Consider the following 13,163-nt stretch of genomic DNA (forward strand, 5'->3'; position numbering starts at 1 on the left):
TAAAAATAAAATATGGCTCTTGACAAGCTGCATACAGCGGATAATACCAAGTGTATTAAATGGTACAGCCTTGGATGTTTTAATGGTTGCAAGAAGCTGTGAACTTCTTGAGTCACATCTAATCCATGTTAACACAGGTCTGTGTCCAAGTTTTATCAATGGAGTCAAAAGTAGGGTTTTTTCCCACTGATTTAGTTAGAATTGCTTCTTTTGACTTATGCTTTGAAGTATGAGTGCAAAAATTTACTGCAAGAAGAAAGTTATAAATCACTGTATGTGAGGCAACCCCTGAAAAGAGATTTGCTCTGACTGGGTTGAGTTAGATTTACAGCAGTGTGACTTCTGTATCCAGACAACTCCTTAGTATTCCCAGGGTGCTGCTTTCATTTTCCAGCTTGTGTCACAGCCTGCATTGAATTCAGAGGAAGAACAAACAGGAGCTATCAAACCTTCATTTATTTCTAATTATGTCAAGGCCACTATCAAAACATAAACAGTGGACTGCTAATGATAACTAATTTTCAAGAGGTAACCAGTACTCCCACCTAAGAGTGGGAGTATTTTCCTTTCTGCTTACAGTGAGAGATGCTCCCAGTAGGAAGATTTTACTAGCTAAGCTGATGGAGAGTCAGGAAAGGGATTGAGCACACTGATGGGCTTCCTTCTCCCACCATTGATCTGTCTGGGGGATTTCTAGGTGAAAAATCTTCAGGTGAAGATGTGCCATGCTGCACTGATGTTAAACCTGAGCTTAGGTCCTTTCTACCTCTGGAAAGGAAATCCCCATCAGGCAGACTTGTAATATGGAGAATATAATTGGCAACAGTGGAATGAGAGCTGGAAGAGCTTTTGGGTTGAACAGAGGTGATATGCTGGGACTGGAGAGCTGCATTACTTACTGGAGAGCTGCATTAGTGACACTGTCTATGAGGTGTAAAATACCTGTGGTAGAGATATTAAAGGTACTGCTGTAATAAAACCCTGTGAACTGTATTTTGCACAGTTCATATGTCAGGCACAACACACCAGCCAGCCAGACATGTCAAAGATTTATGAACAGGCAGGCAGACACCTTGTGTGCGTGACCTAACTTTAAATCAATTGGGCAAAGCCTACTGAGCACTTATCTGTGCTCTGGCAGCACAGGGAGATTACTCATGGTATGGATTACCAGCAGCGTCACACATTGCCATGACCTGATTTTGTTTAAGCCTCCGTGATAAAGATATCTAGAGTGGAATAATAAGTACAAACACGAGAAGAAAATTCACAAATCTTTAAAGCATTCTGTTGTTGGCTAATGATGCAATTTCTGTTGCAGTTCGAGCTGTTGTAAATCAGGATTCATCACTGTTTATAACTGTCTTTTTTTTACTTCATCCTCCCTTAAATCAACTTGATGTGTGCCATGGAGGCTTCTGCAGTGGAGTCTTGCATGGCTCAAGTCTCAGACAAGGAGCAGAATTGTCCTTCACCTCGGTGCCTCCCTCTTCTCCTCTTGTACCTTGTGTGAGCGGCCTGTGCCTTCTCTTTTTCTTGGAGTCTTCCTGTGCCAGATGTAACTGGTCAGTCTGGTTTGGGATTTGGTGGGTCACTACTGAGCCACGTTGTGAAGGGATGCCCCTGCAGCTTGTTAAGGCCAGGGGATGATCTGGGGACTAAGAAAATTGAAGATACTTGCCTCAGAGAATTAAGGAATTTAAAGCTGATAAAGGTGTTTCAATACTACAGTAAGTGAATTAATTAAAAAAAGAAAGTGAGGCAATACAGTTGTTCAGAAAAAAAACCCCTAGGTGAGTACTTGTAAATCTAATTGTTATAAACTTGAGAGGATGAAGTCAGGATGTATAAATCCTAAATTCCATGTTCCTTAGAAGTACAATCAGTTGTCCAACTTTTGTTGCCTTTCAAAGACCTCTGATATCTCTGACTTTTGACAAAATCTCAAGTAGTAGTATTTCCTTTAATCCTCTTTGCACTTGGCATTATTTAGCCTAATTTTAATTACTATGCTTTGAAGTTCTTTAAGACCTACTAATACCTTAAACCAGCCTAGATCCTTCTCCCAGACTTTGGGCTGAAGGTGAGCCACCCTGAGAGACCCACTGCTGAAGGAGTCACAGTGGGAGCCACTCAGTGATTCCACAAATCTGCATTGCCATTCCTCTGCTGCTCTGCACATCCTGGGTCACTCAGATGTCTGTGTGCTCTCACACAATTTCTTAATGCTGAAGAAAGGATTTGATGTTTGGTGATAAGATTTGGGACATTGGATATCTGGGTAGTTGGTAACAATGTCTGACATTAGGAAATCTTAAGCCACAGGCTTAGACATTCCCAAAGAAGTGGAAGCAAATACTCAGCTGAAAAATTGTAAAGAGAAATTGTCTTCTTTGGAGACAGAGGGAGTTCTGCTGTTAGTGTCATAAGGGCTTGTTTGTACCCAAAAGAGCTGAACCAGATCTTCAGCAGGAGATTTAGGCACTAAGCCATCAGCTAAGATCCAGGCTGCTGAGTTTCATTCTCAGAACAGAGTTTTATTCTCATCTTCACAGAATCAGCAGTCTTTTAGAAAAAGTTCTGCAGAAGATCCTTTTTATAGCCCTGGTTACAGCAAAATGACCCAAGTTATTTCGAAGCTTTAAATTTATAAAGAGATGCTGCAAGGTTAGGTGAAAATTGGATGTTTCAAAGTAACAAAGATTTTCCCAAAAGCCTTTACAGTGCATGTAGCACATGTAGAAGGCACCCAAAGCTATCTGAGTGTGTGTGGGAGTGAGCTGCAGCTTGCTTGAACAGCCTTGCAGATGCTGCAGTTTGGGACCACACAGCTGTGCCTTTCTCATGAACATACATAACCTTTTCAATATTCTAAATTGCCAAGATAAAAGTCTCTTTGAACTGACTATCAGCTTATCAATTGTGCTGAACCAAAACATGCACTCTTAATATTGTTCTCCACATGTGTAGCAGCTCCAGTTCTGTGATTTCTAAACTGGGCAATTCATACTGAAACTATTAACACTTGTTGTATGAGGCTGTTAAACAGATACATGTGCCCACACAAGATATGCAGGATGAGTCTGTCATTTCATATTCAACTTCTCAGGTGTGGCTAAAATAATTACAAAATATATATATATGCATGTATCAAATCACATGTTGGTCTCAGATATTGCAGTAGACAATAGATAAGCCACAGTATGTTGCTTGTGAAACCTTGTGAGCACGTACATATTCACAGTGCAGAATTTGCAAGGAAAAGTCTGTGATAATTCTGTTTTTCTTAGCTGAATAGATTAGAGTTACTAGAGTCATTGGCCAAAATATGGCAGTAAATCTGGTGAGGTCTTTAACACCAAATTAGCTCTACTAAACTAAATGAATTAGGATAAGGCAGGTAAAATGGCAGCTTGAATGTTCACATTCTGTGCTTTTCCAGAATTATGGCCATAAACAATTACTGCTGTGGAAAAATTCTCTGGCTTTCTTATAGAGTTCTCCTTCCTCTCTCTGTAAGAGTGAAAGGGCAGGGTTTAAGCTATAAAATGGATCAACTCTGATCAGAGTTTTGTTTCTAAAGTCTGTTCTTAAAATCCCACATGAAACATCCTTCCAGCTTTAGGATTATTTTAGCACTAAATACTCAGTGGAGTTTCGTTTGAAGGTGGGAAGGATTGATTTCAGCTGGGCTGAGCATAGGGTTACTTACGCATGAGATGAAATGACAATTAGTGGATATTAACTGAACAGGAAGTCCAGTCCAACTGGCCAAGGCTGTAGTTCAGTGGTGGAGCACTGCAGTGGCAGCACAGGCTTCAGAAATATCCTTTTTCCTATTGGATTGCAGCCCTGTGACCCAGGGTGCTGTCCCTGAGGTGGTGTTGGCATGGACTCCAGGGCACGGGGAAGAGGGAATAGTCTGTGCTGGAACAGGGTCACTGAGCCTAAGGCACCAGAGCACGAGTGTTTGGGGTGGGTTAGCAAGAACTGCTGAAGCCTTGCAGGACTGTCAGCTGATTTTCACCATGCTGTGGTGTAAACCACTTGCTGAGAACTCTTGGATCAATGGCCAATAGAAGTTACTCATATTTCTCTTATCTTTCTTGAATAATTTCTTCCCATATTACCTCACTCTACTTTCCTGTCAAAATTGCCCCGAGCTGCCCCTTTCTTTTCAGAGAAGCTTATGGACATCATTCACTTGAAATTGAGAATTGCTCTTAAAGTTTGCTTTTACAGTCCGTGGCAGGGGGGTTGGAACTAGAGGAACTTTAAGGTCCCTTCCAACCCAAACCATTCTATGATTCTGTGATTAAAAATATTAGCCTGCCACGTTATATTGTCATGGTATGTTATAACAATATATATTATATTGTTATATTATTATGTTGTTATGATATGCATTTATGCAAATGGCCAGGGCCATACCCTTCATAGTAAATTTAAGCCTGTTGTAATAATCTCTTGATTTGGATCATGGTGAAGATAGCTGAGTACATGCTCAAGTTAATATTGAGCGAAAATAATCCTCTCCTGCCTTCTGAATAGTAAAGATTGTCCCAAGAATCCCACAAGAATAGAAAACAAAGCATTTAATGAGACTTTAAGAAAGATTACATAATTGTATGGGTAACAGTATCCTCAGCATTAGCTAAGATAAAAGAAATGTAAAAGAGAAATCAGTTCCTAAACTTGAGGCTATAAACCAGGATTAAACTCCTGGAGCCCTGAAGAAACTGTCTCTGTAGTTCTATGGACTTATCTTCCACTTCTTAAACTGCTGGAAAATAGAGTCCTGCATAGGATGTTTTATTAAGGCATCTGAGATTGATTATTTGAAGTCCATAATTTAGGCCTTTTGCTGTCCACTTGTTGGAAATTGGACTACTGACAGAGATGTTTTTTATTTAGGAAGCAACAATGGAACCACTGTTTGCCAGTGTAATTTTATTTTCTTTTTTGGGTGACATGGAAACAAACCTTTGCAGAAGGACTTGCTCATGCCCTGGTCATGCAAAGAGGGAGAACACTGTTAAACTCTCTGTGGTTCCTTCTGCCTTCAGAAGAGTGTGGCAAGTAACAAATAAAATAAAATAAAATAAAATAAAATAAAATTTAAAAAAAAATGGCCTTGTTTAACTGAGATGTGAGGACCTTTTGCTCAGGAACAGTTTGTAAGCTGGAGAAGATGCCAGGAGATGGCAGCATCCACCAAGGCCTTCACACATCTCATGTATTTCATTCCTTGGTACTGAGGGACCTCCACACCTGGAGATTGTTTCAAAATCTTCCTTTTGGGCTGTTTTTTCACAGTGTTGCTTCATTAAACACAGCACTCTGATTAATTTCTATCTGGCTTGCTGCTTAAAGGCTCTCATAAGAAAAAGGTGACAGGGTGAACTCAGCACTGTAAGCCTTATTTCTGTTTTTCACTGCCTCATAGGAGTGTGGGTTTGTTTTAAAGCTCTGTAAGGAGTGAAGGATAATTTACAACTATGCATGAAGAGATGGAAGAGATCCAGAGGGAATCCAGAGGAGAAGGATGGATTACTGATTTACAGAGCCAGCCTGACCTGTTCTGCAGACTTGGATGTGGCTTTTTAAAGTGACAGATCTAGAATATGTCCATTTAGCAAAACCCAGAGCTAGATTTCTCCAAAGTTTTTAAGAGTCTTGAGAATGCAGCTACTTTTCTTGACCTGACTTGTCTTGACTTTGGTGGAATCTGTCTGTGCAAATACCTTCATAAATCTGGATCTCAGAGGAAAGTTTTTTCCCCAAGCCAACTAATTTGCAGTCGTGACCTGTGAGAGTGTTCAGCTTTTTCAGTCCTGCCCAAAGTTGGCTGCATTTGGGCTATGTTTGTACATATAGAGGCTTTGGGAGTAAGGAAGTACAAAGACATTAATGCAGTATTTATTGTCATTTAGTCATTACAAGGCCTACTTCTGTTATTAAAAACACATCTTACATTTTGATGTCTTCCAAAACAGCAAATGTAGACACGTGGTTTATTCTTAAGTGCATTTTTTTTTTGTTTATTTTTTCAGGATCGCTTGAGAAGCTTTTATTCATTTGTATTTGTGCCTCTTTATTTATGATGCTTGATGGAATTTTCCAAGGTTCCCCTCCTTTGTTTCTTATTGGTTTTGGGGTTTTGTGCACCTGTGTTTTTTGTTTTCTGTTTTTTGGTTTTTTGTTTTTTTTTTTTTAACAGTAGAAACATCAGTCATGTCTAATTCAATCATCCCTAGTTACTCCTGTGAGGACCATTGAAAGGCATATGGGATATCAATATTTAGAACATCTTTCTTGAAGAGATGAGGATGCTTTTTTTATATAGCACAGGTTGACACAGAGCTGCTGAAGTTCAGACTAAGGTTATGGTCCAGCATCCAAGTGACACTAAAGGATCTCTTCGACCTTTTTCCTTCTCTTGACTTCCTCTGCAGAATGGGATATGGGTGAGTGGGGCTGAGCACTGGTTTCAGGTTCTCTGCCCTTGATTCCAGTAGAAGCAATGGAGTTTCCCCGTTACCACTCCTAACATGGAGCTACTCCTGCTTATGCTGCTGGTGTGAGACCTTTAAATCTACGCTGATTTAGGCATGCCAAAATGCTGGCCTGCCATTGCTTACACAGCAGCTGGAAATGCCACCAAGATGATCTTTCTTCTGGTAATGAGGATGAAAAGTCAGGACAGGAAGGTGTTGGAGCTGCTTCTCATTCCTGTTTTTGACTAGCAGGGGGGCCCGAAGCAGACAAAAAGGTTCAGCTTTGCCAGTGCTCTCTAGAAACTTGTCTGATCTGCTAAGACATGGCTCATGAGGAAAATATAATCCTGAAAGAAAAGGCCTTTTGAGATTTTTAAACTTTCCTTGGATGATGATTATCAGGAGCTCTGTGCTGATGCCGAGGCAGGGTTGAACGGAGTTTATCGAGGTAGAGTCGTAGCCTGTCTTTCTCTGGCAAGTTAATAAGATGGCAAAAGTCCTTTGAATGCCACTGGAAGTCTTTGAAATTGTGCAAAAGTCCTTTGGATTTATCGAAAGCTAATCAGTCTGACATTAACAAAGAACAAAGAAAGCCTAATGAAGATGAAAGATTTGAAAAGTGGATTATTTTTCTTTTGTCCTGGCTTTTCTTCCCCAAAACCCTTGCCCTTGTTGGCTGGGTAACAGGCTGTGTGTTAACAGGCTGGTTATCAAATGAAATGGGGACTGTTGGCTTGTGTTGAATTAGAGCCTTTTATTCTTTGTCTGTCAGAGTTTCCTTCATAAATGCAGGTTTTAACCAAGTCATTAAAATGCTCATTTAGCTGAAATTTGGCAATCTAATTCTTCCCCTGACAAGATGCTTTAAATATCCTTTACCTAGTCAACAAAATTTGATTAAAATCAGCATGGGTGTTTGTTTCCCCAAACTCCTCTCTCTCCTTCTTAATTGGGTGTCCAAAAATAGCCTGTTTGGGTGCTTTCCATGCATTCCTCCAAGAAAATAACATTCAGTAGAAATGTGGAATTTCAAACTCGTTGGATTGTAAAGGATATCTAGCTATGAAAAGATGCAAAAGTAAAATTAGAGCCAAGAATAACCCGTGAGATGATGTTCTGCACAATGGTAGAACCCCAGGAAATTATTCACTGTGGACTCGTGGGGTTTGAAAACTTGAAGATACAACTTTGAGTAGCTTTAATGAGTAGAGATGACAGAGCCTGGAACTTCTGGTGCTTAATGTAGTGGAATCCCTCTCAGGATTAGCAGGGCACTTGCATTCTCTGAGCACCAGATACCAGAAGTAACACGCAAACACATAGAGATGAAAGTTGTCTTCCTGCTATGCAACTTCACAGATTTTGTAAAGTCACAAGGTGAAAATTCAGGAATGAGCTTCCTTGCCCTTCAAAGTAGTTTTAACCAGAAATAATTAAAGACTTTGTCTATACCTCAGTTTTCCATGTGTAAAATCTGACTTCTGTTATGAGTTTGTCACACATACTCTCTGCTGGGGGCCTTTTGTTGCTCCCACAGGATGAGGATGTTGATATATGTATGCATTCAGACATCTCATCTTTCCACATACCACTGTGTATGAAGGCTGAGCCTGAAATCTGTTCAAGAGACACCAATTTTTAAGCTCAGGAGGGCCACCTGCAGCACTCACCCTTGACCCTTTCTTCAGATATCCTGTGTAGATCATGAGTTGGGAATTTGGCTTCTTGCAGAAGAGAGCGAGTAAAGGCTATTTAAATTTAGATTTGAAAGAAGGCATTGTCTTCTCTGTAGTTGCAAATCTATCTCTAAAATCCAAAATTGTCAACAGTTTTAGTCTTTAAAAATATGACCTTGTGTGGTGGTAGTGGCTTTCCCATCACTGTCCTTGTCTGCAATGTGTCATGTTCTTGGTGCATATTGGCTGCATGCACCTTCCAGTGGCATTTTGCAGGAATATTCAGTGCTGTATTTCAGCTACAATTCAGTAAATTGCAACTTCAAGACATCCAATGACACAAAAAAGCTTGAAAACTTGTTGAGCTTTATTGAGGCCTATTTTAGCATACCATTCTTATTTTCTAAACACCTGAAGAAAATTTTACTTGATTTCGTTAGTAGTGAGATAAAAATATTAATGTTGTTCTTTTCAAGGCTTCTTTTGTTTGGGAGGTTTATTGAAGAACGTGGAGGTGATCTTACAGAAATCAGAAAAAGCAATAGATCTTGGAGTGCTGAGACTGTCACTGTGTCCTTAGATCATTCTGTGCTGGGATATTGAAAGGGACTCAGAACTGGTGTAATATGACATACAATACTAGATGACTTATGCCTTTTCTACCTGGAGAATATAGCATGGGGTAATAGCTACTGGTCTGTTTTTTAGAAACCCTCAGCACTAACAATCTCATCTGAAATGAAAATGAAAGTGGCAACTGCTGAGAAGAGCTGAAAATGGGGCCATGGATGTCAGCCCAAAAACTGAGTTCCATTGTGTTTGTGGTCTAACATCAGCATCTCAAAACTTTCTCTAAACAACGTATTTTTGGTTTCATTATTTCTGTAACAGCAGGGCAAGAAAAAGCATTAAGGATGTACTTGATTTCTCACTTGAGCCTTCTGTCTCCATCACCCTCAGTCCACAAGTGAACTGTTTTGGAAATTTGAGGGCACTCTGTTCAGTTATTTTTCAAGAAGGCAAGAAGTGTTGAGGGAGGGAGATTTTTCCTAATTTCTCCTGTTATTGCTATATATTCTTTTTTAAAAATCACCATTATGTCAAAAGCAAACAGCTGAAGGATATCAGAATTCAGGTAGGCAGCTGTATTCACTCAAGCCCTTCAATGAAAACCTGTAGAATCAAGTCCTCAGTGCCAAGTTCTCTGTGCTGGGTCTAGCGACAAACCCGAGATGACCCGGACTTATTCTTGCTTACTTCAACCAGCAATGTCTGGAGGTACCATAGAAATTTAGCCATTCTCTACCTTCTCTGCACCTGTGCTGGAAGGCCACGGTGTGTGGCTGGGACTGAGGGGCACTGCCTGCTAATTTTAGCTCTTTCTTGATGGGGAACCAAAAGCAGAGAGCTCAGCTTGGCTGCTAAAAATGGGACACTGGGATTATTTTAAGGTGTCAGATGAGCAAATGTCATGCTGAAAGAACTGTGGAAACTTAAGAAGGAATCAAAACTATGTGAAAACAGTTACATGTATGTATGAGTTCTAGTTTTTTTGGTGTTCATCTCTCATTCTTGTTGCTGTATAGCAGTAGCAAGAGGGACTTGGAGCTGGGAGACTGTGACAATGTCAGGGAGGAGCAAAATACAAGATTTGAGATAGGTGTCAACACAGGGAGGAAAGCAGGCTCTCTGAATTAGGTTTGTGATGGTAACACAGTGGCTAATCCAAAAAATGAAACGGAGACAGAATAAACCTTTGGTCATTTCTATGTGAGCACATCAAGTTGCGACACACAGGGAAGGTATTTTCAGCAATTTGACAAAGATTTGAAAGTTTTCCTCCTTTCTTCAGGCTCATGGTGTGGAGAGGAGTGGGCTTTTTGAGGGGTTAAAGAGATATAAATTACTATTTTTTAATAAAAGCCTTATCAACTTAACAAAAACTCTTCACAACAGTTGTCTGTGTAATGTTAGATGTATGATAATGTGATATTGAAAATTTCCACTGGGATTTGTGCATATTGCCCTGTGCAGTTCTCTTCTGGCTCTTCCACACTGGTAATGCCAAATTCATGCCAAGAAAATGACAGTACTCATCTGCAAGATGTATACACATTGTAATTGCCTAAGAACAAAATTGCCTTATATAACTAATAATCTCACTTAAGCATTTTCAGCACTTTGATGGCATATCTTGTGTCAGGGAACATTTGTAAATATTGATGCAAAATTGTTTCTTCATGTAAATCAAATCTTGAAAGGTTTCATGTGCAGCCAGTGAGTGGGTGTATGTGTTTTTGTTTATTTCTGAATATATCTGCCTACATAATCCCTCATCTTATAGACTACATACTTCCCTTGTCAAAAGTACAATCATATTGAACAGCTGTTAAAGAGTAATACCTTACATTTATTATTGTATAGCATCTTTCATCCAAGCGTCTCATATTACTTTAGTATTAACTAATGCTTGATAATCCTGATATAATATAGAAAATATTATCCCCATTAATAATGGTTAAACAGAACCACAGTGTAATTAAATAATTGTCTGTAGTGGCATTGTCACTCCTCTTTCAAAGATGTGTTAATTCTGAGTTCACTGTCTTCCTATAAAATCTCAGTAGACATAGAGAACATTAGTTTTTTATCTCAATCTATCTGCCCAGTGTCAATCCTGGAAGTGATTGCATGTGCATGTGTGTGGGTGACTGCAACTGGCTGCATTTAGAATAGTAACTCTGCTTTCTTCATCATCCTTTTTGGTTTTGGTTGTTTGAGATTCCTCTTGAGTTAACAAGCTTGATTGCAAGATGCTCTTTCTAGAGGTGAGGACATAGCCAGCTAAGTCAGCCAGAAATTGAAGCAGTCTTTTACGCTCACACTGCTTCTAAATACTCCACTGTCCTTTTGCAGGGTGGAAGCATAACAGAGAACTGAACCAAACCCTCTCTCCCAGTTATGAAATGTCTGAAAGCTATCGAGATAGTATTTGACTTCTTTTCTTTTCCAGCTTAACCCACACTACCCAGAAGGTAATAATGAAGGAAAAGCTTTGGTAAGTGGAATTTATATGTTGCATATAATCTGGGGAATGCTGTATCCTTAACCCAGCATAGCCTGACATATGGAAGCCCTTCATAGCTTTCCTTTTCCTTATGTGTTCCAGCTGCTGGGATTGTTTTCCATATCCTGTGTAAGGTAGGATGTGTCTCAGAACTGGCAATTCAGAAAGTTTTCCCTCACGTTAAGGCAAATGATAAGAAACTTACTCAAATTCTGCATCAAAGTGGCATTAGTTGAAGCTGTTCTGCTTGTTATCTGACTGCAGATACGAAATGTATTCATTCTGCTCAACTTAGATGTGTTACTTCATGGCAACAGTCTTTGCCTAGTACAGCATCAAGAGCATTTTAGCTAATTATGACTAATGAGGCAAGGCCAGACATGGAGATTATAGTGTGTGAAGGAAGTGGAGTTAAAACCTTGGGGGAATCTTATTGTTACTAAGTCAACAAATATTCCAGAAAAGTATCATTCCTCCATCAAATTCATGAGATATTGCCTTGGAAAGGCTGAGATCTTCCTCAAAAAAATTCAATTTAATTTCTTTCTGCTTACCTTCTGGCTTTTGTTCTTTAAGAGGACACATTTTCAAGTTTTTCTCTGCACAGGGAAGAAATTTTTGATTTTTCATGACATGAAACCCAAGATTCTTACATAATCATATGCCTTGAGGACTGCAATTTTAATAAAAATGGAGATTTTCATAGGAGTTGGCAACACTGGTTTTCCATCTTCACTGATATTTGGCATTAGTGGTGATACTGCAATAGCAGCTAAGCTGTCTACAGAAAGAGAATTCTCTCCTATGAAAGTACAGAAATTCCGCCAATTGTTGCTCTTTTGTATTAGAATGAAACTTGAGGCCTTTGGAACTTTGGAAAGGAAATCAAGATCAGTTCCAGAATTCCCCAGTGAGTAGGTGTTAGGCCCTTGTCACTGAGGAACCAATCCTCAATTGTACCACACCATACTTATTTATGGTATAGGGTTTCCATCTGTAGCCATTTCAGTTCATCTAAGTAATTAAATATTCCCTGGACTGTGTAATGATGAGGGCACAAGAGTAATCTAAACATGGATGTTAAAGGTGGCTTCACTATCAGTTTGGCTTATTCCTCCTGGGTAGTGGTTTCAGCTAAAAACCCAGACTAGATAAATCAAATTAGAGAAATGCTTCCAATAAAAAAGTAATCAAAGCTGATTGATGATCAAAACTGATGTCTCTGTGGAAATTTTAATTTATGCAGTCAGCACTTTCCTGTGAGAGATGTTTTGTGAAAGAACTTCTAGCAATTTTTGGTAACACCTCCATGTAAATCCAAGCCTACAGGCTCTATTAGTGTGGTAGAAATCCCTTTGGATCCTGCACCCCTTTACAGTCTTGTTGGAAATGCTGTGAGTCAGCAATGGCTATTTAAGCCTTTATTCTGCCCTCAAACAACCAAGTAGAGAAACTTCACATCCCTGCGCAGGAATTTCTTTGGTGTTACAATGATGCAGTATATTGAATTGTCCCTCAAAAGTAAAAGAATCTTATAATATTTGGAGTTCTTTAAGGGTCAGCTGTGTCAATCTTGTATCCAATAGCACATAACCTGGAGCACACAGGCTTTCCTTGCTCTGTGGTTATCATCTAGTGTTTCCTCTGCCTGGTCACTGCCTAACTGGCTCGCTGCAAAGGCATCTTCTTTTCCATCTTTTGAAGCAATTAATTTTGAAATACTGTCTATGAAGTAAATCTGGAGGGGGGAGGTTGAAGTGGACCTACCCCAGCAAAATTTGAAGTCTGAGTAGCAGGGAAATGGGAGATGAATAAACAAATCCTTGTGACTGAAGGGCTGAACCTGTAGCCTGTGCCCTTGAGGCCAAGAAGGCCAATGGTGTCCTGGGATGCATTTGAAAGAGCATTCCCAGCAGGTCGAGG

At 39.7% G+C, this 13,163-nt stretch overlaps 1 protein-coding gene across 2 annotated transcripts in view; it reads left to right on the forward strand.

Annotated features, from left to right (window-relative positions):
- The window catches only part of ITPR2 (inositol 1,4,5-trisphosphate receptor type 2), a gene marked incomplete at its 3' end in the record, with an annotated part of 242,672 nt that overhangs the window by 46,404 nt on the left and 183,105 nt on the right, over positions 1-13,163 (forward strand). For both annotated transcript variants that reach the window (XM_082280065.1, XM_082280066.1), the window contains one exon: positions 11,187-11,231. In XM_082280065.1, the coding sequence (XP_082136191.1) occupies positions 11,187-11,231 (45 nt within the window). The remainder of the gene's footprint in view (positions 1-11,186; positions 11,232-13,163) is intronic.

The sequence above is a fragment of the Coloeus monedula genome (genome assembly GCF_965178545.1).
Source record: "Coloeus monedula genome assembly, chromosome: 4".
NCBI classification, from domain to species: domain Eukaryota; kingdom Metazoa; phylum Chordata; class Aves; order Passeriformes; family Corvidae; genus Coloeus; species Coloeus monedula.